Source organism: Mus musculus, chromosome 2 (assembly GCF_000001635.26).
Source record: "Mus musculus strain C57BL/6J chromosome 2, GRCm38.p6 C57BL/6J".
Lineage (NCBI taxonomy): Eukaryota > Metazoa > Chordata > Mammalia > Rodentia > Muridae > Mus > Mus musculus.
The window spans coordinates 164,024,770-164,052,298 of NC_000068.7; the positions used below are offsets into that span (position 1 = coordinate 164,024,770).

A 27,529-nucleotide genomic window follows, 5' to 3' on the forward strand; every position below is an offset into this window, starting at 1 on the left:
CCAGGGCTACACAGAGAAACCCTGTCTCGAAAAACTCAGGAAAAAAAAAAGATTTCTGTTTATTTCAAGTGTATGAATTTTTTGCCCGCATGCATGAATTACATCACAAGCACACAGTGCCCATGTCTCCATCTCCTCAGGGCTTAAGGTCACAGGAGCCCCTCATCATCGTTCTTAGCTTTTACGTGGGTGTTGGGGTCCTCATGCTCGCACGGAGGCATTTTACCCATTGGGCCATCTTCCCAGTCTCAAAACTCTTTAAAAACCTCGAAACGGGGTTTGAGTAGGAGTTCTTTAGTTTGTACTGAAACCCAAAAAGCCTTCTTTTTTAATCATTCCCAAGAGAGAGTACTCCCCATTTTCTAGAGAGAGCAAATGAATGACCTGATGTTTGAACCTGCACCCTGCCTCTTCTAAAGGACTCCATCACGATCTGCTTTGGCTGCGCTGCCCCAGACCTCTCTGGCCTTCCTCCTAGGCAAGGCGGGAGATGGCAGCCACCTGCGCCTTTCTCAGCCTGAGGACTCCCAGGTGGGTGGGGCTGGGCACCAGGATTGGCTTGCAAGCGTGGTAAAGGCAAGGGGCTAGCGCAGGCAAACAAGACAACTGGCAGAGCCCTGCTACAGCCACCACCACGCTTGCCAGGCCCCGGCCCCGGCCCCCTGTGAGCTGGGGCCGTTTGCTGGCCCGCTTCTGGGTGCCCTGCGCATCATGGACACAGGTGGCCATGGCTGCTCACTCTCCTCGCTCTATGTGGGCGATCTGCACCCCGACGTGACTGAATCTATGCTCTATGAGATGTTCTCCCCGATCGGCAATATCCTTTCCATCCGCGTGTGTCGGGATGTGGCTACCCGGCGCTCTCTGGGCTATGCCTACATCAATTTCCAGCAGCCTGCTGACGGTGAGCTCTAGAGAAGAGAAAAACGCTTGCTTTTAACACTCTTGAGCCAAATACTTTCCTTTTGATAACTGCCATCCTGAACTGGAAAGCTTTCTTTCAAATGAACTTCTATTAGCTCAGCAATAGTGATTTTTCTATCTTTTAGGTGGAAATGGGCCTGTAGCTAATTGTGGGTATTTTACATTACAGATCATAGTCAGGGAAGATTGGGTAGCCTGTGTTTCCGTCTTCTGTATCATAGTTAGGGAAAATGAGGCCTGGAGACAGGGAGTTGGAAGGTAGGCATTCAGTCGCTGAGGGGAGAATTGGCAGTAACTGCTGGCCATGCTGGTTGTTGGTGAGTGGCTTTGGTATTAAGCAGAGCTGGGTTAGGAATCCAGGATCTGTGTGACAGCAGGCAAGTGGCTCAACCACTCTGAGCTCAGTTGGCTGTGTGGAAGGAAACTGGGGTTCTGCCTCCCTTGCAGAGTGGTTACATAGGAGATTGATAGCACCTGGGAGGAAGCTGCCCAAAGCCTTGCAGGTGGAGAGTGGGGAAGAGGCCGTGGGTTCCTGCCCTCCAGTGTAGCCTGACGTGAGGGCTACCCCAGGTGCCTCACCTCTCTGATTCTGGAAGAGCCGCCTCCTGTAGGCATTGCCAGCCACTGGCAGGGTGAAAGCATTGATTAGTAATTGTCAGCCGAGCACGTCTGGTCTTCCGCTGAAAACAGAGGACAAAGGTTAAGAACCATGGTTTTGCTGAGGCTGTGCCACCGGGCAGGACCACCCTTGGTGAGAGGCCAAGGCTCGTTTCTCTGGGTCATGAAGAATGGGGATCCCGAGTGTGAAGTACCATTAGGGACACTGGATGTATTCTCAAGTGCAGTGTAAGAAAACCACTCCAGAGATGTAACCAAGAATTGTCCTTCCCCACCTACTGGGAAAACCCTGGCAAGAACATGAATTTGAGGCCAGCCTGGGCTACATATTGAGATCCTATCTCAAGATGAAGTAGTTCAGGCCTCCTGTGTGAGTTAGGAGTTTCCCTGAAGCCAGGATGTTCTTGCCCTCCGCTACACTCCACGTCTGCCTATGCCTGTCTGCAAAGCTCCTGACTGAAACAGAGTCTGGCCATCAGGGCCCGGTCCATAGATGGGAGATCTGAACTTTGGAGATCCTGACTGGGTGTGTTAGCAATGGATGAAAAATGCAGGCTTCTGTGGCCTGCGCCACTGCATTCCGTTTGCCTCTTCTGTGCCTCTGAAGCGAGCAGGGTCCTTGAAGCAGGCAGCACATTATCTGCAGGGAATAGGCTGTCCAAGTAGAAGGGTGCTGAGCAGAGATGTCCAGTTGTGCATATGCCGCCATTTATCAAACATCTTTTCCCTGCGTCACACAGAAACCAAGTATCGTTCATTGCACGTTTTACATAGCAACCTGTTTGACAGCCCGGCAGTAGGGGATGTTCATTTAGGTGTAGGAAGGAAGGTGCCGTCACCATCTCCTCACTTCATGGGTGGGGATGAGGGACGGGTCATGGGGGTTCACTTTCCTTTCCTCTTTGCATGCTCACCCACGAAATGTGTGTCCAAGGCCGGGAGAGCCCGGCTCTGCCTTTGCAAGCTTCAGCCTCTCCACGTGTGTGATGGGGAATCCATGCTATTTACTGAGAGTTGCTCTTTCTGCAGTGTGTGAGGAGTACGTGGACAATCCCCTCAGCGGAATCCACCAGTGACCCAGGCCGTGGCTTTCCTTTCCTCTATCCTAGAAGGACACAAATGTCACCTAACTTGCCCCTTTCTCTCCTTTGCTTCCCCTCCAGCGGAACGGGCACTAGACACAATGAACTTTGAGGTGATCAAAGGCCAGCCCATCCGAATCATGTGGTCCCACCGAGACCCAGGCCTTCGGAAGTCTGGTATGGGCAACATCTTTATCAAAAACTTGGAGAATTCCATCGACAACAAGGCTCTGTATGACACCTTCTCTACTTTTGGGAGCATTCTCTCTTCTAAGGTGGGTATGGCCCCCTCTGGGAAAGTCAGATGGTGTCAAATACCTTTGTGGTAGAGGGATGCCAACCAGCACCTCACAGGCTTTGGCACTTAGCCAAAAGCTATTCATGGTTTAATCTTCCCAGAACTGTTAGAGGTCACCCCTGCATCCAACAGCTCGATCTCGGTGTGTAATCTCCCCACCTCATGGCTGTCAGCCCATACATTTAGTTTATAATTCTGAAATGGTGATTTGGGTTGAGCTCGGTTGGACAGCATTTCTGGCCTTGGCTGGGTTCCCTTATATGCTACCTGAGCCTGGCGGGAACTCTCAGGAGGCCCATATGGGCCTAGCCAGCTGTCAGTTAGAACATCTGGGATTTCCTCCGTGTGGTCTTCCATGCTCCTGCAGGCTAGCCCATGTCTCTCTCACAGCTGTGGCAGGTCTCAGAAGATAGAGAGAAGTTCACCAGGCTATCTGAAACTTCAGCTCTGAATCAAGGCCCTTTCACCTCTACTGTTTTCTATATGCCAAAGTCAGTCACAGGCCAATGCACGTTCAAGTGAGGGGGTAGTTAACTAAAGAAACAACAAAGCAGAATGAAGTGTATGGCTGCGACAAAGCTACTAACTGGGGACATTGAAGCAATCAGCAGATACATCTTGCTTCAGGTTTCCCTTGGGGCTGGAGACGGAACCCAATCTGCCGCTGAGCCTCATGCCCAGCCCCTACAGCATCTTGTTTGTTTTTTTTTTAAAGATTTATTTATTTATTCTATGTAAGTACACTGTAGCTGTCTTCAGACACTCCAGAAGAGGCAGTCAGATTTTGTTACAGATGATGGTGAGCCACCATGTGGTTGCTGAGATTTGAACTCAGGACCTTTGGAAGAACAGTTGGTGCTCTCAACCGCTGAGCCATCTCTCCAGCCCTGCATCTTGTTTTTAAGGTAGTTCTTGTACTAGAACTTAAAGCCCATTTTATGCTTAGCCACTGCTTTGTCTCCAAGTCTTTTTTTATATTTAGTTTTCTGCTTCCATGGACACATTGAGTTTTTGCTCCTTGTGCCATGCCCTAAGTACTGAGTGGATTATGATGGTTTGAGAAGGATTCTGATTAATTCTCCAACCTTATATAGGAGGATATTCAGGAGTAGAAGCCTAAAAGTAGGTCCTCGTGTGCTAAGCAGAGGGCTAAAGTCTGGGGTTGTGCCCTGGATAACATTGAGGATGGCCGATCAGGACCCATGCAGTTTCTAGAGAGGCAAAGGCAGCGGTACCATGATCTCCGGGTTTGAGCCTTTCCTGAGCACTGATATGAGCCAACTACAGTCCCTCAGCTCTCAGCTGGGTCTTCCCACCCTCGCTGTGGATAGGGCCTGTCTCTGCCACCCTAAGGAATAGACTGACATCTGAAGTGTACACTAGAGAAACCGGCAGCTCCTTGCTTTCAGGACCAGTGGGAGGACGAAGCTTAGTTGTGGAATATGTTCTTACATGTGTGAGCACGGGGTCTTGGCTGTCTGTGTCTGTGGCCTCTCTGGATTCCTCCCTCCCTCCCTCCCTCCCTCCCTCCCTCCCTCCCTCCCTCCCTCCCTCCCTCCCTCCCTCCCTCCCCCCCTTCCCTCCCTCCCTCCCTCCCTCCCTCCCTCCCCCCCTTCCCTCCCTCCCTCCCTCCCTCCCTCCCTCCCTCCCTCCCTCCCTCCCTTCCTCCCGTTAAGATGTCCCTAGGAGGATTTCCAAGTCTTGCTTGAGGCCACAGAGATTTGAAGCTGGAAGATGCTTGTTTGCAGTTCAATGTAGTAATGGATGGAGGGGTTAATGTTGAAAGCTTTGGGTTTGATTTTGTGGTTTTTGTTGTTGTTGTTGTTTTGAGTTTTTGTTGTTGTCATCATTGTCCTAATGTTTCTTGAGACAAGGTCTTAAATGGTTCCAGAGGTCCTGAGTTCAATTCCTAGCAACCACATGGTGGCTCACACCCATCTATAATGGGATCTGATGCCCTCTTCTGGTATGTCTGAAGACAGCATCAGTGTACTCAGACAAAAAATAAATAAATCAAAAATCAAAACCAAAAGAAAACAAAGAATTCCTTGGGAAGGTTCTCTGATAAGTATATATCTTTAGCTGGTGATGGTCCCACATTTGGTGGGGAGGGCAGTCGACGTGGCTGAATCTGAAAGGGCTGATGTTGAGTATGTAATGGGTATAAAGTTGAGAATTATATTTATTTATATACATGTGTATGTGCCTGCTTGTCTCTATGTGCAGTGTGTGTGTGTGTGTGTGTGTGTGTTCGCAGTATCCCTGGAGGCCAGAAGAGGGTGTGGGATCTCTTGCAACTGGAGGTACATGCAGTTGTGAGCTCTCCCAATATAGAATCAAACCCAGGTCCTCTGCAAGAACAGCAAGTTCTCTTACCATAGAGCCATCTCCCCAGCTCCACAAGCAAGGGTTTGGATACAGGATTTGTTGTGCCTCAACATACCAAGTTGACAGACCTCTATGCATATTGAAGCCATTGGAGTTTGAAGGGACCTAGTTCATCACAATCTCAACTTTAGGAAGAGCATCTTAGCAACGGCATGGGAATGGAGTGGTGGATAATGCCATTGGGCAGAGCCAGGTGGTGGTTCTGTGATAACTGGGGCCAGAACCATCTTAGGAATGGGGTTAAAGGCCTTCATTCAAGTTCACCAAGAGCGGAACACTGAGGTAGTTTTTGTTCTCCACTTCTGACCCATTACAGAACAGACATGGAGTGTCTGTTACAAACTTGAAGTGCATTTGTTGTTAGAATAATATATAGATTGGCAAAATTCAAACAATATAGAAGAGAAGAAACAAACAAACAACAAACAACAAACAAACAACAACAACAACAACAACAAAACACTCTGTCCTTTCCAGCCCTGATTCCCAGGAACACTCAATGTCAGTAGTTTTGTGTGGTGGACACAGTTGTACACACACCTGTAGTCCTAGCACTTGCGAGACTAAGATAGGAGGATTTCAAGTTTGAAGCCAGTCTGGGCTACAGAACAAGATCCTGTCTCAAAAATCCCCCGGAAAAAAAAAAAAAAGCCAACTAAAATAGGTTGTGTATGTTTCAAAACTTTCTATTTGTAGGTCCCACTTTAATCCAAATGAGCGTGATATGGGCCTGCCCCTTAGTTATACACTTTAAATAATGGAAGCCACATTATCTACCACATACTCTGTACCACAGCTTCTATCACCAGCCTCCCCTGTGATGTTTACAGTATCATGGTTATCTTCAGTTTGTTGTCAGAATCAGGGGACAGCTATGAGATGGAAACCCCAAATCCACTCTTACATAGGCTGTCACCTCAAGCAAGTAGACTGGCTTTTCTAAACTTCCCCCCAACCTGCCAGATGAACCCCCAGGGTCTGAGCCCCATCCCCAGCCTCTACACAATAGTCTTTTATGCTCATCTGTGAACATTCATGTACTGTCGTTACCCCCTGTCCTCTGTCTCTCCCTGAAGTCCCCACTGGGTGGTGTCTCTGTCCTTCCTCCCTGTGACCCAGGTAGTATACAATGAACATGGATCGCGGGGTTTCGGCTTTGTGCATTTCGAGACCCACGAGGCTGCCCAGAAGGCCATCAACACCATGAATGGGATGTTGCTGAACGACCGGAAAGTGTGAGTTCCTGGGCCTGGGGGAGGGGAGAGGCTGTGAAATCAGGAGTGTTGCTTCTGTGACTGTCTAGTGGTCGGCAGGCCTTCCTTGGTGTGTAACCTTAGGCGAGTTGCAACATAGTAAGAGTCTTCTCTTCTCCTCTCCCTTGCCCCCGAATGATTCTTAGATTTGTTTATGTGAACTTGAATATTCTAGATTTTTCCTTTTCTTCCTTTTTAGCTATGCTTGGGATTGAACTAGGGACTGGTAAATGCTAGGCAAACACTCAACTACTGAGCTATATCCCTAGCCCAAAATCTCTGGATTTTATAATAAATGTTGTATTTAAATGATGTCAGTCTCCCCTTTATCACCAGTGACCCTGACACCGACTATGTCTGAAAAGCTCGCCTCGCTTCTCTGGAACTCCCCATACTTGTTAAATGAATAAACAAAGCCCCATGGTGTGAATTGGACCCCGGATTTACAGGAATAAACCCTAAAGTGTGGAGAGCTTCAGTAACTGGCTTTAGGACCCCACAGTTAGGCAACTGTCAGTGAGGGTCCAGGCTTGTGTCTGATTCCAAATCCATGCTCTCCTTTCCTGTGCCCTCCTAGCCTGGAGCATTTATTCTGTGTGAATGTGTCACTAGAATAATGTCCTTGTAACCTCATGTAAGAGTTGAGGTCTGGAATACAGCTTTTTGCCTATTGAAAACAACTGGGCGCATTCAGTCCATGGAGAATGGCCCTGCCCGGGTTCCCAACAAGAGACAGGAAGCTGAAGGATAGCAATTGGTCCAAGTGACCTAGGGTTGCGGGGTCGGCCCAAACTGGGATGGAGGGACGATGAACCTGGTGGTTTCCACTCTGTTGATGTGTCCACAGCTTTGTAGGCCATTTCAAGTCTCGACAGAAGCGGGAGGCAGAGCTGGGGGCTCGGGCCCTCGGGTTCACCAACATCTATGTGAAGAACCTGCACGCGAACGTGGACGAGCAGAGGCTCCAGGACCTCTTCTCCCAGTTTGGTGGGCATGCTCCCCAAAGGAGGAGGGGGAACACTACTGCTCTTCTTCCATGCCCAGGTCAGGTGGGAGGAGGGCTTCTTCTGGGATTCCTGGGGACTTATAGAAGAAGGAAGAGACCATGCAGGCCCCTCCCCCGACTCCCTGCTAAACCTGTTTGGTCCTTCCTAGGAAATATGCAGAGTGTGAAGGTGATGAGAGACAGCAATGGGCAATCCCGGGGCTTCGGCTTTGTCAACTTTGAGAAGCATGAGGAAGCCCAGAAGGTAGGTGTCTCCATGGTTCTGCTCCAGAAAGGAGCCGCAAAGCCAGGCTTGGGAAGCCAGAAGATCAGGGGCAGGCCTGCCAGCAGAGGGTGAGAAAGCCCCGCCCTCCCCCTGCCCCGCCCCCTGCCCGGAATGGTAGGATTTGGCCTTATCCTTCCTTGTTGGTTTCTAAATCTAGAAGTTCAAAGAATTGAACATTTAGGCATGGAAGCATTCCTCACTGTGTGCAAACACTAATAACTGACTTCTTGGGAAGCCAGAGTTCCCCCTCAAATATTTCTCCCCACGCCAGTAAAAAGTCCTAACCACCGAGTCAGTGTGCACTAGGGTCTGTCTGACTACCATGGCTTTCTGTGGATAAACCGATGGGAAATCAATTCTTCAAGTGGATGTCCTCAGGCAGAAGGTGCAGGATCGTATGCCATGTAACAGGGTCAGGCTTGTTAAGAAGAGAAAACTCTCAGGGCTGGAGAGATGGCTCAGCAGTTAAGAATACTTGCTGCTCTTCCAGAGGCCACTGAGTGCAGTTTCCAGCACCAACATCAGTGGGCTCACAACGGGCTGTAACTCCAGCTCAGGGATCTGCTGCCCTCTTCTGGCCCCTTGAGCACCTGCCCACAGGCAGCACACTCACACACAGATAGACACCATACATTACATCTTTTTCTTATATGCTTTGTAATGTAATGTAAAATATTGAGGTGGCCGGGAGATGGCAGAGTGGTTAACAGCACTGGCTGCTCTTACAGAGGACCTGGGTTCAATTCCCAGCTCTCCCATGGTAGCTCACAACCATCCATAACTCCATGTCCAGGGAATCTGACTCCCTCTTTTGGCCTCCATGGGCACCAGGAACAGACATAGTACACAGACACAATTCAAACTGTTATACACATAAAATAATAAAATAACTTTATTTTTATTTTATTTTTTTATTTATTTATTTTTAGTTTTTTGAGACAGGGTTTCTCTGTGTAGCCTGAATGTCCTGGACCTCACTCTGTAGACCAGGCTGGCCTCGAACTCAGAAATTCGCCTGCCTCTGCCTCCCAAGTGTTGGGATTAAAGGCATGCGCCACCATGCCCAGCTAACTTTAAATTTTTTAAAAAAATATTTTTTTTAAAAAGAAGATAAAGCTGGGTGGTGATGGCACTCTCGGGAGGCAGAGGCGGGCAGATTGCACGAGAGTTCCCAGATAGCCAAGGCTACACAGAGAAACCCTGTCTCAGAGAGAGAGAGAGAGAGAAGAAAAGAGAAAGAGAGGGAGGAAGAAGAGGGGGAAAGTGAGAGGAAAGAGGAAGAGGGAGGGAGGGAGGGAGGGAGGGAGGGAGGGAGGGAGGGAGGGAGGGAGGGAGGGAGGGAGAAGAAAAATCAGGATTGAAGTGCAATGTTTCTTGAACTTATGAAAGCCCTCATGGTTAGCAAAAGGCATTGTTCTGCATTGTAAACTGTACCACGAAGGATTGTGATTTAGACACCAAGCCATCTTGGAAGAACAATGCTTGCTTTGTTCTAATGAGCCCTGTGTGGGGGCGACAGAATACAAGTTTAACTTATTTTCTAATAGACCTTCTAGAGCAGTGTAAAGTTCCTGGCAAAACTGGGTAGATGGCGTAGATGTCCCCCATACCTCTGCCATGCACAGCTTCCCCCACCCTCAGCATTCCCAGCAGGGAGGTACATTTGTCACACTGGCGAATCTACTTCCGCGATGTACCATCATCAACTGGGGGGGGGTGTCTCTGGTTTACTCTGGGATTCATTCTTGGTGTTGTTCACTCTCTGGCTTTGGACCAATATCGAAGTGTATGCATCCACCGTTACCATAGTTTTAGCTCTCTAAAGCCTGTATTCCACTAGTCCTTTACAATCTGCTAGCCTCCTGACCTGCACTGAGTTTCTTACTGGCCTCGAAGTTCTGCCTTTTCCAGACTGTCACCTGGAGAGAGTTAGATGTTCATTAGAGTGAGAGTTAGTTGCATCCTTTACGGATTGGCTTCTTTCAGTGGAATGTGCATTTAAATATTTGGGGCTAGAGAGCTGGCTCAGCAGTTAAGAGTTCCTGCAGAGAATCCAAGTTCAGTTCCCCTGGACTCTACAGTGCAGTAGGAGGCTCACAACCCTCTGTAGCTCTGGGGATCTGATGTCCTCTTCTGGCCTCACTGGGCACTGGCATACAAGCATTCATACCAATGCATACCAATACAATGTACCTACACACGCATTAAACGTCTTTAAATTTAAATATGGAAAACTTAACATTAATTTGAGTTTTGTTTTTCTTTTCGTTTGAGACAGGTTCTTAGCTTGTAGCCACAACTGGCCTGGTCAAAGAGGAAACCAAGTTAGCCCTATACTTACCACAGTTCTCTGTCCCATCTCCTGGATGCCAGGGTTCACAGCCACATTGTCACCACTCAGGCTTCTGTTTATTAAAATAAAGCCTAAATCAAAAATATTAAATCCATCACTTACTCTAGAATCTTGGCCATTTCTTTTAAAATGTGGTTGTCCTGTAAGAGACTTTTCCATGGTATCAATTATTCTCAGCTAAGAAGGCCAGCCTAGTTATAGGTGGTCTCAGCTGGCCCAGGAGTCAGGATTGGAGACAGGGCCACGTGTAGATGGTTCACCAGGGGCTTTCCTCCTCTTCCTCTCCAGGCCGTGGACCACATGAATGGGAAGGAGGTGAGCGGGCAGCTGCTCTATGTGGGTCGGGCCCAGAAGCGGGCAGAACGGCAGAGCGAGCTGAAGCGCAGGTTTGAACAAATGAAGCAGGAGAGGCAGAACCGCTACCAGGTGAGGCCGGGCTTCCGTGGAGGCTGCCGGGCTTCCGTGGAGGCTGCCGGGCTTCCGTGGAGGCTGCAGGGTCTGTCTTGGGGTGGAGGGGAGAGGTGTGCAGAGGGGGTCACTGAATATGATTTCTTCCTATCGTCACCCTGCTTCTAGAGACATGGGTCGGGGCAGGGATCAGATGAGCACTGGGGTAGGCTTCCCCACCTGGCTTGTGACAGAGGAGAAGTGGCATTTAACTGGACCACAAAGGGCTGGTTGGAACGCTGTCAACTTCAGCCAGAGTGATCCTTTGTGTGTCTAATGCCCACTGCATCCTCCAGTGATGGACAACAAGAATGTCTTACATATTTCCAAATGCCTCTGGGGGACACCTTACTCTAGGCTGAGAATAATTAGGCCAGACATGTTACCTCTAGAAACTGGAATGTTGCTTAGCCATTAAAGTCACTTTAAGTTGTGGCTCAGTCAGCAAAGTGCTTACTATGCAAACATGAGGACTTGAGCTTGACCCCAGTACCCATGTAAAAGCTGAGTATGGCGGTACAAAACTTAATACACATGTTGGGAGAGACGGATGGATCCCTGGGACTCGCTGATCCACCAGCTTAGCACACACACATACACACACATGCAGGCACGTGTGTACACGTACACACACAGTTACAGTGACCTAACTGTTGTTTTTAATGTTTATTTATTTTATGAGTATGAGTCTTTGTTTGAATGTATGTATATCACTGGATATAGGCCTGCTACCTGTGGAGGTCAGAAAGGGGCTTCAGATCCTCTGGAGCTAGAGTTATGGATGATATAGTATAACTCACTCTATAGTTCTGCTTGGCCTGGAGCTCACTATGTAGACCAGGCTGGCCATGATCCTCCTGTGTCTCTCCCATGTGCTGGGATTACAGTCATGAACCACCGTACCCTACAAGTTAACAAACTAAATTAGTCAACTATAACTAATTAAAAATTAGTTAATTAAAAATAAGTGTAGATCAATACACTGTAACTTCTTGGAGATGAACCAACCCCTCTAAATTTTTTAATAGAAGTTTTAGAATTTATGGAGAATGTACATTGTGTGTATACATATATATGACGTGCATACATACTCGTGCATACATGATAGACAGCTTTATCCGCAGTGCAGGGACAGTTGAGAATATCTAGAACCTGCAGGTGTCGCATTTGGGAGGTAGGGGGCGTTGGCACACATCCTGTGGTGGGCAGCACAGTCCGCACAACAAGAAGCTGGCACGAAAGATTGCGCTGCAGTTTTGACATCTCTAAGATGGGGATTAAAGCCTGCTTATCTTACAGTCAGTGTGTAAAGGGCTTAGAGCGGTGTCCTGCCTTATGTAAGATGATATGTCAAGCTGCCAGGTGGTGGAGTGGCAGCTCTCCTATACTTGGTGGGCAAAGCACAACCGGCCCACCAGGATGTCTGCCAACAGCTGTTCCACCCAGCTGCCTGGAGAGCCTCAGCCTGCGTAGGCCTGAGACCTCCTTCCATGGTCCCCCTGTGTGAAAGGGGAGCCTAGGAATTGTGCAGCTGTGTGGGCGTGGTTGTGGGCCTTCAAGGCTGTGTGACCTGGGGACAGGCAGACTGAGTGGCTGCATGAGGCTGGGCTCTGCATGTCCCTTGTGAGCTTGCCAGACACTGGCCCACTGCTTCCGGCAGTCTGGGGCTCTAGGAGAAGGAACACTGAGCACTATCCATTCTTCCAGGGTGTGAACCTTTATGTGAAGAACCTGGACGACTCCATTAATGATGAGAGGCTGAAGGAAGTTTTCTCTACCTATGGCGTGATCACCAGCGCTAAGGTGAGAGGTGCCGCTCTCCTTGCCTTCATGCATCCCCCACCCTCTCAGCTTCTCACCCCTGCACAACCCCCAGCTTCTCACCCCTACACAACCCCCAGCTTCTCACCCCTACACATCCCCAGATTCTCATCCCTACACATCCCCAGATTCTCATCCCTACATACCCCAGGTTCTTAACCCTGTACACTCCCAGCCTCTCACCCCTGCATAGCCCAAGCCTCTCCGTTAGCTTCCAGAGACTTTGGGTTAGGTCCCTCTTTCTGTTTCTGGCTAACACCTTTGGAGGTCTATTGGCAGCCTTATCTGGACTGGATGGGGGAAAAATAAACATATAATGTAGGCATCGCATTGGGCTTGAAGTACCGCAGTTTTATTTTATTCAATAATTGCCCACAGATACCTACTATATGCCAGATTCCAGAAATGTATCCTCTGTCTGGACCTCAGTTTACTCATTTGGAAAATGGGACACCTTCATTCTATATTCCCCATTTGTTGAGTACCAGTTGTGTGCCCAATCTTGTGACATACCTAAGATGTGACAAATGGCCATCCTCTCCAGCAGTTCCATGACTGTGAAGGAGGCTTAGGGTCCACGTCTCTCTCATAAGATGAAAGTACAGCACGAGCTGCATGGGCCTCAGCCCTGGCTTCTCATCTGGGTCAGACAGGCTGCATGTGGAGTTCTGAGGGCATGACCTGAACATTTGAGTTTTTATTTTAATTAAAGTTGTATTACATCTTGTTGTGTATGTGTGTACACACACACACCCAGAGCTCAGAGGTCAACCTGTGGGGGCTCAGTTCCCTCTTTCCACTGTATGGGTCCCTAGAGGTCTGACTTAAGTCATTGGGCTTGGTAACAGGTGCCTTTACCTGCTAAGCCCTCTCTCCTGCCCCAGGGATATTTGACTTTATAAAGTAGCCCAGGTGGTTGTAAAATGGCCCAAGATTTATTCATCTCATACCAGGGTCTGTGGGAAGCATATGCAAATGAGTAAGACACAGTCCATGCCTTTGAGGGCTTTATGATCTAGTGATAAGGTCAGATCCATCACTACCGTGAGATGAGAAGTCGGGACTTGGGAGAGCTCAGTTGGTAATGTGCTTGCCTTGCTAGCATGAGGACCTGATTTCTAGCCTAAGAACGTGGGTAAAACTAAAAGTCAAGTCTGGTGGTGTGTGCTGTGTGAAGTGTGTGGTGGTGTATGAGGCAGTGAAGTGCTGTGTACTGTGTGTGGTGTGGTGTAGTGCCATGTGCAATAGTGCAGTATTGTGTGCAGTGGTGCACTGCTGTGTACTGTGTGTGGCGCTGTGTGCAGTGGTGCAGTGCTGTGTACTGTGTGTGGTGCTGTGTGCAGTGTTGTAGTGCTATGTGCAGTAGTGCAGTGATGTATGCACTGGTGTGGGACTGTATGCTGTGGTGCAATGCTGTGTGCAGTGGTGCAGCACTATTGCAGTGCTGTGTGCAGTGGTGTGGTGCTATATGCAGTGGTACAGTGCTGTGTGCAGTGGTGCAGTACTGTGTGCTATATGTGGTACTGTATGCAGTGTTGCAATGTTGTGTGTGTTGTAGTGCTGTGTGCAGTAGTGCAGTAATGTATGCACTGATGTGGTACTGTGTGTGCAGTGGTGCAGTGTTGTAGTGCTGTGTGCAGTACTGTGGAGCTGTGTGCAGTGCAGTGTGCAGTGGTATGTGTGGTGCTGTGTACTGTATGCAGTGGTACAGTGCTGTGTACTGTAATTCCAGACAAGCAGATTCCTGGGGCTTGTCTGCTATTCAGTCTTTTCTACTTGAGACCCTGTCACAAAACAAAGGTAGTTGCTACTTGAAGAATGATACCCATGGTTGTCCTCTGGTATCTGTAAACACATGTATGTTAACCTGCAGACATGAGCATGTGTCCTGCACATTAGCACATGCACACACATGAACATGCACATTAGCATTTGCACACATATACACACACAGAGGATGGGAGGCAGTGTTGGATACAGAGATGCAGGAGCTTGGTGGAGCAGTTGGGGGCTTCGTGGAGCAAAAGGAAATGGCCTTTGACTTGGCAATGACGAGATAGGGAACAGAAGTAGGAGTGGGTTATACGACGAGGATTTATCTAATTATATACTTTTTCTATTTTATACAAAATGTGATAAAAAATTAAGTCAATGAGAGAAGAATAAATCAAAAGAAAGCTTAAGTGAATGAAAGTGTATATACTGTCTATTGTAAATGAGCCATTGCCAAGTTAACTGTAAATTCCACTTACATTTTAGTTTTAACAAAGTTATTGTTCTCTTTTATAATTTGTTTGTTTGTTTATTTTGTTTTGTTTTGTTTTTTTTGAGACAGGGTTTCTCTGTGCAGTCTTGGCTGTCCTGGAACTCACTCTGTAGACCAGGCTGACCATGAACTCTTAGAGATCCACCTGGCAGACAGATAATTTTTAAAAAGGGAACAATAAAGTCAGGCAGTGCATCAGCACTCAGGAGGCAGAGGCCTGTGCATCTCTGAGTTTGAAGCCAATCTGGTCTAGAGAGTGAGTTCTAGGTCAGCCAGGGCTACACAGAGAAACCCTGTTTCAAAAAATCAAAAACAAAACAAAAAAACTATCTGCTAACAGAAACCCTTTTTTTTTTAATTTTTAGAATTTTTTTTATTCTTCGAGATAGGATTTCTCTGTGTAGCCCTGGCTGTCCTGGAATTCACTCTGTAGACCAGGCTGGCCTCGAATTCAGAAATCTGCCTGCCTCTGCCTCCCAAGTGCTGGGATTAAAGGCGTGTGTCACCTCGTCCAGCTAACAGAAACTCTTAACAATATCTCTTCATGGAGACCTCTGGTGTCTGGGTTGGAGATGATGCAGTGGGTAAGAGTGCTTGCTGTACAAGCATGAAGACCAGAGTTCAAGTCCTCATAACCTACATAAAAACTTAACTCTTCTCATGTGTGAGCTTGTAACCCCAGTGCTATGTTGGATAAAGACAGGAAGATGGCAGAGCCTGTTGGCTGCCAGCCACAGTGAGACTGTCTTCAGGAAATAAAGTAGAGGGTGATAGAGAAGGATGTCTGACATCCTTCTTTGGCCTCAGTGTGTGCACACACACACACATCAGACACATATACACACACTCACATATACACATATCATACACATATACACACACCACATATATACACATCACACACATACACACACATATACCACATATCACACACATACACACATCAGACACATACACCCACACTCACACATATACACATCACACACACACCACATAAATATATACACATCACGTACATACAACACACACATACACATATCATACACATACACACACTCACACATACACACATCACACACATATCACATACATATACACACATCACACACACACACATCCCACATATGCACACTCTCACACATGCACACATCACACACATACATACACATGCAGCACATATCACACACATCACACACACATGTACACATCACACACATACACACACACTCACACATACATCACACACATACACACACACACACCACACACATATACATCACAAATACACACACAGAGCACACAGCACACACACACACATCTCACACACACAATGACATCTAGTGTGATGAGTTTATGTGTGATGTGCGTGTATGTATGTGTAGTATGTGTGTGTGATGTGTATATGTGTGAGTGTGTCTAAGAATATTTTTAAATGCAAAAAAAATAAAATTCATAGAATCATCAGGAAGCCAGTTGTGTCAAAATCCAATTACCAAACTACGATAGCAACAGGCCTGTGTGCTGTGTTGTTAATGTGGTCAAGCCAAGGATCATCATGATAGCAACATGGATAGACAGCACGTGGTGATCACCATCAGGGTGACATCAAAAGATTTGATTTCACAAGCAAGCCACAGGCGTGGCCCACGCCGCTGTGCTTTTTCCTCTTGGCTGCTCATTTCTGTAACTGCGGTAAATGAAGACACTTTTGCACAATTCCATCTATGCCCCTCCCTTCAGGCCTGCAATCCAGGGGTGTGGCAGTTTGAGAGTCACTGCTGGAGTGGTGCTTTAAAGGGCTCTTGCCTCTCAGGCCTGAAAAGGGTTAAGAATGTCCTCTGCATCTTGTCTGTGGAAAGATGAGACTGGTTAGTTCAGAAGCTCTGATCCCAGCAGCCATGACAGGAACTAGCAGTTGCACAGTCGACAGACAGCCGTGAGGGAACTCTGAGGGAACTCTGGGTCTGAGACATACAACAATCTCTCTCTCTCTCTCTCTCCCTTTCTCTTTCTCTCTCTCTCTCTCTCTCTCTCTCTCTCTCTCTCTCTCTCTCTCTCTCTCTTTCTCTCTCTCTCTCTCTCTCCTAGATAGCACAGGCTGGCTTTGACTCACTATGTGGCACAGGCTGGCTTTGAACTCACTATGTAGTGCAGGCTGACTTTGGGCTCACTGTGTAGCGCAGGCTGGCTTTGAACTCTCAATGATCCTCTTGCCTTGGCCTCCCCAGTGCTGGAGTAACAGGTGTGCACCACCACACATTGTTCTCTGTAATGCTCTTTAAGCTTTTCTGGGAGTCTAAAGTGATAAAGTCTAAAGTCCACATTTATAAGATAAGAAGGCAGCAGGTGGCCTTGGACGAGTCACTCTTTTTTTTTTTTTTAAGATTTATTTATTTATTATATGTAAGTACACTGTAGCTGTCTTTAGACACTCCAGAAGAGGGGGTCAGATCTTGTTACAGATGGTTGTGAGCCACCATGTGGTTCTGGGATTTGAACTCCGGACCTTCAGAAGAGCAGTCGGGTGCTCTTACCCACTGAGCCATCTCACCAGCCCCTGGATGAGTCGCTCTTGAGTCACCATTTTCCCATGTAAAGGGGAAGCCATGGTTCCTCCTTCATCAGGAGGCCTACTGTGTGCCACAAAGGCTCATGAAGTGTGTGACACACAGTAGGCCTGAGTAAATGAGGGGGTGTATGGTTTGCCCATTATCACAGTCTGCCTCAGGGTCTGCTGAGTGGTGGATGTGGTCACAAAGGAGAAGCATGTATCCCAGGAGTCTTGCTTCCCTGTGCCCAGCAACCCTTGTCTCCTCTTGCTTTCAGGTGATGACAGAAAGTAGCCACAGCAAGGGCTTTGGCTTTGTGTGCTTTTCCTCTCCAGAAGAGGCAACGAAGGCCGTGACGGAGATGAACGGGCGCATCGTGGGCACGAAACCGCTCTATGTGGCCCTGGCACAGCGCAAGGAGGAGCGGAAGGCCATCTTGACCAACCAGTATAGGCGACGCCCCTCTCACCCTGTCTTGAGCTCCTTCCAGCAGCCTACCAGCTACCTGCTCCCTGCTGTACCCCAGGTGACAGTGTGTCTACAGCTCCAGCTGGGGGACAGAACTTCACAGACAAATAGAGATTCTGTTGAAAAGACCTCGGACAAGCTGCTTCAACCCTTAGAGCCTCACTTGCTCCATCTTTAAAGGGGCCTCCATGCTATCTTGTCTTCCAGTCTCTGTGAGATTCCTGAATGTTGTCTGGCAGGAACTCTGGTTAAATGGATTTTGGAGGTCTTGAATTAAGTATCAAAGCCTAAATTTTTCTTTCTTTCTCCATTCCTTCCTTCCTTCCTTCCTTCCTTCCTTCCTTCCTTCCTTCCTTCCTTCCTTCCTTCCTTCCTTCCTTCCTGATTTAATTATTTACTTCATGTATGTGAGTACACTGTCACTGTCTTCAGACACACCAGAAGAGGGCATCAGATCCCATCACAGATGGTTGTGAGCCACCATGTGGTTGCTGGGAATTGAACTCAGGACCTCTGGAAGAGCAGATGGTGCTCTTAACCACTGAGCCATCTCTCCAGCCCCAGAATTTCTTTATCGTATCCATTATCTTCCCCAGTTATGTCAGCATCCATCGCCCCCTCCACCTCCCCACCTCCCCCCAAGCAGCCACAGTGCCTTTGGCGTTTTCCCCAACTCAGATGGTCACACAGCTGCCCTGGCTGTTTGTGTTCTGAGGTCCATGGCTAGGGAAATGACTTCATAGAACTCAGAGCAATAGAAAGATATGTGTGTTTGAAGACCAATTGCTGACATTCTTTAGCAATTGCTTGAGCTGGAACACATTGGAGTGACATACTCTATCACTGGGCCAGAGTGAGAAACACTGGTTGACATAAATCTGAGATCTTGTTCTGAGGGGCTTAGGGATAAGGGGAGATGGGAAGGGAGGGCGAATCCTTCATGGAGGCCAGAGATGTTTCCTGCAGGGGATAGTGTGGTTCCTCACATTGGTGTCCTTGAGAAGATGCGAAGCCCCTCACTTCAGATCGTCTTCTTCCACAGTCTACAGCCCAGGCTGTGTACTACAGTTCTGGCTCCATAACTCCAATGCAACCTGACCCCAGGTGGACAGCCCAGCCACATGGACCTCCATGTAAGTGACCCAGCCCTTTCCACCTTCAGCCTGGCTTGTGGATGTGAGCCTCAGGGAAAGAGACAGAAACTATGGCATCAAGCTTGGCTTTGCATTTCTCAGAACCGGTTACCTTACCCCACTCCTATGAGCCTCAGTTTCCCCTCCCTGACTTGGGACTAAATGTTCATGAAGCAGCAAGCACTATGGCAACCCTGACAAAGACACATAGTGTGGCCATTGTCAGTTCTTTCTAAAGGCTAACTCTGATTTGGAGCTGAAAATTCTTGCAAAGCAGAGAATAAAAGTATGAAACTCTTTTGGCTAAATTGCTAATGAATGGCCTTTCCATGTAGTTCTCTTGGGACCAAAGTGAAGGATCAGGGTACTCGAGAAATTCAGGGCCTGGGGAGATGTGAGCTGGTTTTGGGGTTTGTCATTGCAGATTTCTGTGCACCCTCCTTAGGTCTAGGTAAATTCTCTCTGTCTCTCTCTGTCTCCGTCTCCCTGTCTCTCTGTCTCTCTCTGTGTTTGTGTGTGTGTGAATTTCTAGCTCATCTCCAGCTCTGGGAACTTAGGACACAGTGTAGCACTTTGATGATTACCGGAAACCTCTCCCTGTTTTTCTCTGTGCTTGCTATAAGCTACCTGCCCTCCAGCTGCCTCTGTGGTCCAGCCTCTAAGCACGACGCAGCATCCCTGTATCCACCTGAGGGGTGCCAGCCAGGTCTCCAGCCAGGTGCCTCACACGCAGAGAGTAGGTGAGTGTGTGTGAGTGTTGCCAGGATTCGGAATGGAAGGGTGTCAAAGAGTGAGAGACCTGGGGGTTGGCAGTGAAGGTAAGTTTTGACCAGGCTCCATAGTGACCTTGCTTTCGTGGTGAGCCAGCCCGGCTTTGGAGGATGTCCGTTAACATAAACGTTAGCATGGCATCCAGCCCTTGGGAGTCACTTTGGGACCCTTGCTGATGGCTGTCTCTGCCGACTTAGTCTTTAAAATAGGGATAAAAATAGCGTGCCCATTTTGTTGGGAGGATTGGTGAGTCCACAAATGGAAGGACTTGCATCTTAGCAAGTACGGAAGGGGCTATGACTTGGAGACAGGTTGTCTCTTGCTAATATCCTCATATCTCTGTGCTGACCCTGTGCTCAGCACTGCGGTGGGGTGTTCTTCAGGGATTCTGCATAATGAGTCAGATGAACCCTCTGGTCTTCTGTTGCTGCCAGGTTTCAACTTATATAACATTTAGCTCTGTTGCTGCCGGGTTTCAACACCCATGGTCATTGTTATAGTCTTCAACTGTGGGAAAATCTGCACAACATATAATTGGCTGCTTCACTATTTTTAAAGGTTTATTTATTCTCATTTTATGTGCATGAGTGTTAGCCTCCACGTATGTGTGTGTAGTGCCCATGGAGGTCAGAGGAGGGTGTTGGATTCCCTGGAACTAGAGTTAGAGACAGTTGTGCATTGCTGTATGGGTGCTGGGAAGTGAACCGTGGTACTCTGCAAGAGCAGTGAGGACCTGATTGTTTTTAAGCCTGTTGTTTAGAGGCCTCCAGTACGTTCACAGTGCTGAGTACGAACTGCAGCCATTGCCACCACTGTCTCGAAAACAAAACTTTCCACCAGCCACAATTCCTCATTCATAATTCTTTCTAGCCTCTGAAAAACAAACCTATCCTTTTTTTTTTTTTTTTTGCCCCTTTGAATTTGCACTTGATCTTAGCCAGGAGGCTGACAAGCAGTCGTCCCTCTGATGCTGACTGAGTGTGGTTACTTCATGCAAATGGCGTGGGACTCTCAATGCTTTGTTATTTAGCATGGCGTCCTCAAGATTCAGCAATGTTCCGGCAAGATGCGATGTCTTGCATATGTAGATTCTGTGTCTTTTGGCTATGCATTCACGTGTTGAACACATGGACTGCTCTCACCCGTGGGTTCTTGTACACAGAAATTGCTACTATGAGCATGGGTTTTCAGATATCTCTTTGAGACTTTGCTTGCAACTCTTTTGAGTGCACATTCAGAACCTAGATTGCTAGATGTGTTGACCCTATGTTTAATTCTTTGAGGAATCGCCCCCCCCAATTGTATTTCCACAGTTGCTGTATCCCCAACATTCCTGCCAGCATTGCCCACATGTCCCAACTTCTTTACTGATTCACCAAAATTTGCCATGTATTTTTTTCTAAGTGGCCATTTGAAATCTGCTTTTTTCGTTTTTCCTTTCTTTTTTACAGTCAACATTGGTACCCAGACTACAGGACCAGGTGGGGAGGGATCCTCTATCCCAGGCCAGCTTCTCGTGCCACATAGAGGAACCTCAGCTGTACACAGTGCCCATGGGGTAAGGTGGTCTGCTCACTGTGGGCTCTGGGTATCATAAGTTTGGCTAAGGTGTTTTTCCTCTGGTCCTTGCTTTGCTTTCTTTTTCTTTCTTTCTTTCTTTTTTTTTTTTTTTTTTGGTTTTTTGAGACAGGGTTTCTCTGTGTAGCCCTGGCTGTCCTGGAACTCACTCTGTAGACCAGGGTGGCCTCGAACTCAGAAATCCGCCTGCCTCTGCCTCCCGAGTGCTGGGATTAAAGGCGTGCGCCACCATGCCCGGCTGGTCCTTGCTTTTCTTCACTTACAAAATTTCATTTACTAATGTTCGCAAATCAGTCAAAGATCACTCCTGCTAACAGAGGGGAGAGAGAACTGTGGTCACGTTCTGTTTACTGGTTACAAACCTTTTGTTTAAGTCATTACCAAAATGAACTTGAACTTGTGTTTGAGTGCAGGAGACAGATTCTAAGACCGTGCTGAGCGTGGAAGGGCTGAGAGGAACCTTCAAAACAGGACTAAAACTGTTTATTATAATTAAAAGGCTATGTATCTCCTATCCCCACAAAGGTTTTAAATTCAGTATTACTGAAACATGTCTAGAATTTCAATGTTTTCTTTGGATGACTTCTTGTAAAAAGAACAATTGTCTTTTAATCGCAACAGCACTTTTAAAGTTAGCGCAATATAAGAGGGCTATGGAGGAGCTGGAGAAATGGCTCAGTGGTTAAAAGCACTGGCTGCTCTTCCAGAGGTCCTGAGTTCAATTCTCAGCAACCACATGGTGGCTCACAACCATATGTAATAGGATCTGATGCTCTCTCCTGGCACACAGGTATACATAGCACTCGTATACATAAAATAAATACATAAATCTTTTCTTTTAAAAAGCAAGCATAAGCCGGGCAGTGGTGGCGCACTCCTTTAATCCCAGCACTTGGGAGGCAGAGGCAGGCGGATTTCTGAGTTCATGGCCAGCCTGGTCTACAGAGTGAGTTCCAGGATAGCCAGGGCTACACAGAAGAAACCCTGTCTCGAAAAACAAAACACAAAACAAAAACAAAAAACAAACAAAAAAATTTAAAAAACTAAAAAAATAAATAAGCAAGCGTAAAATTCAAGGAAAATCAAGAATAACACACACAACACATGCATGTACCCCAATAAGATGTATGTTGCTGTTGCTGTGTTCATAAAGCTTGCTGAGAAAAGTGCTCTATCGGATGCACAGTGATTATTATTAAGTGTGCCTTTCAGGTGACAATGGATTTTCATTGGTTCACAGCATCTCTGTGCATAACTTTGTTTTCCAGTCCACGCCCTTGTGAGGGACTCTCTGCGCCCCGCCTCCTGCCCCGCCCCACCCCGCCACCACCACCCCCCCCCCCCGCCCCGCCCCGCCCCTGACTGTGTAGACCTTGCTTCCTTCCCTCTTCCAGAGCCTTTCCTGGATGCTTGTGTTCACCCGCTAGGGTAAGTGTATGAGGCCTTTCCTATCCGTGTGGTTAAGGGATGTGTTCCTGGCACCATGTGCAGGTCCAGGAGTCGGCCGTGTATGTCCCTGGCCATCAGCCTCTGACTGTGTCCATGCTGGCCGCTGCACCCCTACACGAGCAAAAGCAGATGATTGGTGAGTTACTGGCTCCTCCCCCACCGGGGCAGGTAGGAGGGCTGTGAGCTGGCTAGCCTGCCCAGAACACCTTGTGTGAGGACGGATGTGGGAACAAGGTCTCCTCCCATCACTGATACTAGGTAGCTGCCTCTTTCTTTTTCTTTCTTCTTTCTTTCTTTCTTTCTCTCTCTCTCTCTCTCTCTCTCTCTCTCTCTCTCTCTCTCTCTCTCTCTCTCTCCTTCCTTCCTTCCTTCCTTCCTTCCTTCCTCCCTCCCTCCCTCCCTCCCTCCCTCCCTCCCTCCCTCTCTCTCTCTCTCTCTCTCTTTCTTTCTTTCTTTCTTTCTTTCTTTCTTTCTTTCTTTCTTTCTTTCTTTCTTTCTTTCTTTCTTTCTTTCATTTTTTGGATATTTTACTTACATTTCAAATGTTATCCCCTTTCCCGGTTTCCCCCAAGCTGCCTCTTTGAAAGCCTCTGTCCTTTCGTCTTGAAAGACAAGTAGGCTGTTGCTCCCAAGGCCTTTTCCAGCTTGCTGTCTGGCTCTGACTTAGGTGGGAGATATCTGGATATGGGATCAGAGCCAAGAAGCCGGGTAGGTGAACACCCTTGGGTTTCTACTGGTCCAGGGTGGTCATTACACATCCTTATATCTCTTTGAAAGCGGGGAAGCTCTGGTTAAATTTCACCTGTTTCTTGGTGCTTACTGTGGGAGGCAGGAAATCCCTGTGTGCTGGGAAAATACAGGGTTCCCTCTGGACGCTGAGCTCCAAGAGTACTTCCTCTCCAGCCCCAGAGTTTCTGACAGGCTCTAAAAAAAAAAACAAAAGACGACTCTAGTGGGGACAGGGGGGTGGCTCAGGACTTGAGTTTGAATCCCTAGCAACCACATAAAAGCTGGCCATGGCTATGTGTGCCCTGATTCCAGAGTTGGGAGATGGAGATGGGAAGACAGCAGGAACTTTTTGGCTAACCAGCCTAGCTGAACAGGCAGCTTCAGGGTCAGTGAGAGACACTGTCTTCAGGGGATAAGGTGGAGGCCGATAGAACAGGCCATCTGATGTCCTCTTCTGGCCTCTCTGCACACACACACACACACACACACACACACACACACACACACACACACACACACACTTGTTTCTGGTCAGCAAGTTCTTCACGTCATGACCACACAGACCTTAAGCCCCTTCACTAAAGGCCCTCATCGCTCTATTGCTTCTTTAGCTTACTAGGCCTGGCTGCTTCATGCCCCCCTCACCCCCCATACAGAAGAAAATTACAAATGCCTTATGTAGGCTCCATTGGCTGCTGTCTATAAACTCTCACTCCTTTATGGGAAGACCCTTCTAACACCACTCAAGCATCCCCACCCTGTGGTGGTCCTCCGTGTCCTATTATGATGGCCCGGCACCAGAACTAGGTTGTATTGTGGAAGTACCTGATGGTGGAAGGTGAATTTATGCTGTGTGTTTGCCTCCCACACCCCAGTCTCAAGTCAAGCATTAAATCCTGTCTGGAATCTCAATGTGTCTAGTCAGAACTGCTTCTCACAAAACAAATGGAGTCTCAAAACAACTGACTTTGCTGTAGATACCTTTAAATAGTATTGTTTATATTTTTATGTTATTGTTTTTATTATGTTTATATTATTTATATCACTATATATTTATAACTATAAATTTACAATATATTATATATATATATATAAAAATATAATATTCAACCTGACCCTTCAGATTGTCCTGTAAGGTGGTGCTGCTATGCCTACTTTATAAAGTTGGAAAGAGGAGTTTCCAGTAATGTTACATGATATAGCTTGGGGTGACAGGTTCTAGGACAAGATCTCAGGCACCCTCATTGCTCCACTCCATGGTGCTACTAATAGAATACTGGGTTTTGGGGCAGGTGTGCATGTAAGCTATCAGGTTGTTCTACACAGGGGAGCGTCTCTACTCCCTCATCCACGATGCCTGCGCCCCACTGACTGGCAAGATCACGGGCATGCTGCTGGAGCTGGACAACCTGGAGCTTCTGTTATTGCTGGAGTCCCCAGAGTCCCTCCATGCCAAGGCAGGTGGAGACTGGGTGGCCACACAGCAAAGACCAAGGGCTGTCCTAGAGAAGATAGGGCAGCTGACATCAATCTGCTGGGTCTTAGTTGAGGGTTCACAGCTTCAGTCTGGAGCACAGATTAAAATCTGGGTAGGTCCTAGTAAGGCTTCAGGACAAGTAGCTGTGTTCTGCAGTACAGAGTCCTGTCCAGTAGTGTGACCTGGTTTAAGGAGGCAGTGGGCTGGGACCTTGTGAGCAGCAGGGCATCAGAGCTCCGTGCATCCTTTATTATGCAAGTGAAGTCATGGCCCTTCTGGAACCGCCTGTATTGGGGCAGCTACACTAAGCCCCTCTGTTTTATGTCCCATAGATAGAAGAGGCGGTGGCAGTACTGCAGGTGCATCGAGAAATGGAGTCAACAGATAGGAACTGAACTCTGTGGGTTCCTGGGGATGGAAGGACCGACAGAGCGGCTGAGCTGCTGGCTCTCTGGAGACTCCGTAGAGAACCCAGCGATCAAAAACCCACTGTGATGTGTTGGTGGCTTTGTCTGAAGCACCAGGGAGTTTGGTGAAGCTAAAGGAGTCATAGGAGACTTGCAGTGGCTGGATGTTCTCACGCCTGGCTCCGTTCTGCCTGTCTGGAGGCCTGGTCTGCTGGTCCACCTTCTTGACTGAAGATTGGGTGTTTTCCATATTCTGGGAACATTTTTTTCCCTCCACTCCCCCTCCCCCCACCCCCACTGAAAATGGAATCTTCACTCCCTTGACTACTTGATTACTGCATTTCTGCTCTTGGTTCTAGCTGTGTGAACTCTAACTTCTTTCCTGATGGGGATCTCTGTGTTCTTGAGCTCTGATTATGTAATGAAGGCTGACACAGTCCCCCTGCTGATCATTTTGCTTTATATATTAAAAAATGCTGCAAAAATCTGTCTTGCCTGGAAGGAGGGTGGGGCCGACTGGACCGTAGTAAGACTGGACCGTAGTAAGACCTTAGAGCAGGACCAGAACCCCAAACAGGTGCTGAAGTACACAGCAAGTGTGCATGCAACAGGAAACCTACCGAGAGCTGAGTTTAGCTATGTAACTGCTCCAAACTACAAACTGGCCACCAACAGCAGATGGTTAAATGGGTCCCATCATGCAACGGATGGAGAGAAGGGACTAAAGCTCAAAGTCCATGTCATTTCTGCCGGCCAGGTGAGCACCACAGAAGGCAGCAATGGCATGCGGGTCCCATGTGACCAAATGCTGGGAACACAGTTAAGTACTCTGTAGAAATATACTAGAGTACCTTCCCTGGTAAAGGTCTCCATCCCTAAATAGGGACCTCTCAAGGTCCTTTAGGGCAGTCAGTGCTCATCTCAAGGAGTACAGGCCTCAGTTCCTTGCTGTGAGGATACACTCGCACACTGTCACTGTCACAAGTCCATTGGAACACATCCAACAGGATCCTGTCATTGTCTCTCAGGGTGTCCCGCGTGCCCCCCCCACCCCCGCCCCATGCCACGCCCCATGAAGGCCATTTTGAACTCCCCTTATCTTCTAGCCTCTGAGCCGCACTCTCTCCCCTACATGTCCTCCAGGTGCTCAGTGCTGGCATGTCTTCAGGCCTGAGCCCCATTCCTCTTTTTTTCCTCTCCACTCCACATTCTGCTCCTCTACATCTAAGTCACAATTTCATTTTCAACTGTGCTTTCTTGAAGACTCTGGTATCTTTGTTCTTCAGCTCTGTTCACTTTGGAAGCTCCACAGACCTTACACACCCTGCTTACCCTGAATTCTTGGACCATCAGTACCAAGTCAGATCCACAACAAAGGCCAAGTTCATGGCTCGGAGCTCCCGGCCCCTCTGCTTTTGACTTGAGTGTTCTCAGGAAAGTCTCCCACCCACATTCTATCCCAAGGCTGAGGTCTCCCAATGCATGTGCCCTTCGCTTCCCCTCATCTTCACAAACAATCTATCTCTCAATTGTTTCAACTCTGTAAATCCTTCTTTGCCATCCTGGCCTGAGCTCAGCTGGACTCTGGCAACAGCCCCTGTGGCTTCACTGTATTGGTGGTTTTTTTCCTCCAAGAAATCAGAAGGAAAAAAATCTGCTCTCTTACATAAGTCTGCTATCCCACTGTTTCCTTAGGGTTTAAACAATGTAACTTGCAGCCTCATCCGGTGTTGTTGACAACTTCACACATCTTCATTAGTCCTCCCTTAGAGCATACTGCCAGCTAGGAAGTACACATCCTGCTCGTCCAAGCTCCCACCTCTCACCCATTAATATTACCTTAATATTTTTCTCAGGGCTGGAGACATGGCTCAGCGGTTAAGAGCACTGACTGCTCTTCTGAAGGTCCCCGATTTCAAACCCCAGCAACCACATGGTGGCTCACAACCATCTGAAATGAGATCTGACAACCCTCTTCTGGTGTGTCTGAAGACAGCTACAATGTACTTACATATAACAACAAATCTCTAAAAGAATATTTTTCTCATTATTGTCAGAATGTATTTATCATATGTTACCACATGTATTATGTAAAGCATGCACTTTGCTCTAGCTTACCACCTTCATTATGCCCTCCTGCCCCTCTCTTCCCAAATGTTCTACACACACATTTATAGATAAATCTAGATTCCGCATATAAGCAAGCAAGCAGTATTGTTTAACACCATCCCCAGCTCCATCCACTTT

The 27,529-nt window shown here is 47.7% G+C and overlaps 1 protein-coding gene across 8 annotated transcripts; it reads left to right on the top strand.

The window, feature by feature from the left end:
* Pabpc1l (poly(A) binding protein, cytoplasmic 1-like) lies at positions 1-25,769 on the top strand. Of its 8 annotated transcripts, none has more exons than XR_374483.2 (14): positions 14-904; positions 2,706-2,899; positions 6,430-6,545; positions 7,411-7,550; positions 7,719-7,813; positions 10,476-10,613; positions 12,342-12,437; positions 17,548-17,796; positions 18,781-18,871; positions 19,495-19,611; positions 21,094-21,200; positions 22,712-22,805; positions 23,242-23,377; positions 25,208-25,769. XR_374483.2 is itself a non-coding variant. In NM_001114079.2 (14 exons), the coding sequence occupies exons 1-14, from the start codon at positions 712-714 to the stop codon at positions 25,268-25,270; spliced, it is 1,824 nt and encodes a 607-aa protein (NP_001107551.1). In that variant the 5' UTR covers positions 455-711; the 3' UTR covers positions 25,271-25,769. The 8 variants fall into 8 exon arrangements, 7 of the variants coding, with proteins under 7 accessions (XP_006499892.1, XP_006499888.1, XP_017174561.1 ...); NM_001114079.2 differs by lacking the exon at positions 23,242-23,377 and adding an exon at positions 24,725-24,855 and having other exon boundaries at positions 455-904; XM_006499825.3 differs by lacking the exons at positions 19,495-19,611; positions 23,242-23,377 and adding an exon at positions 24,725-24,855 and having other exon boundaries at positions 13-904.
* The last annotated feature ends 1,760 nt before the right edge of the window (positions 25,770-27,529 follow it).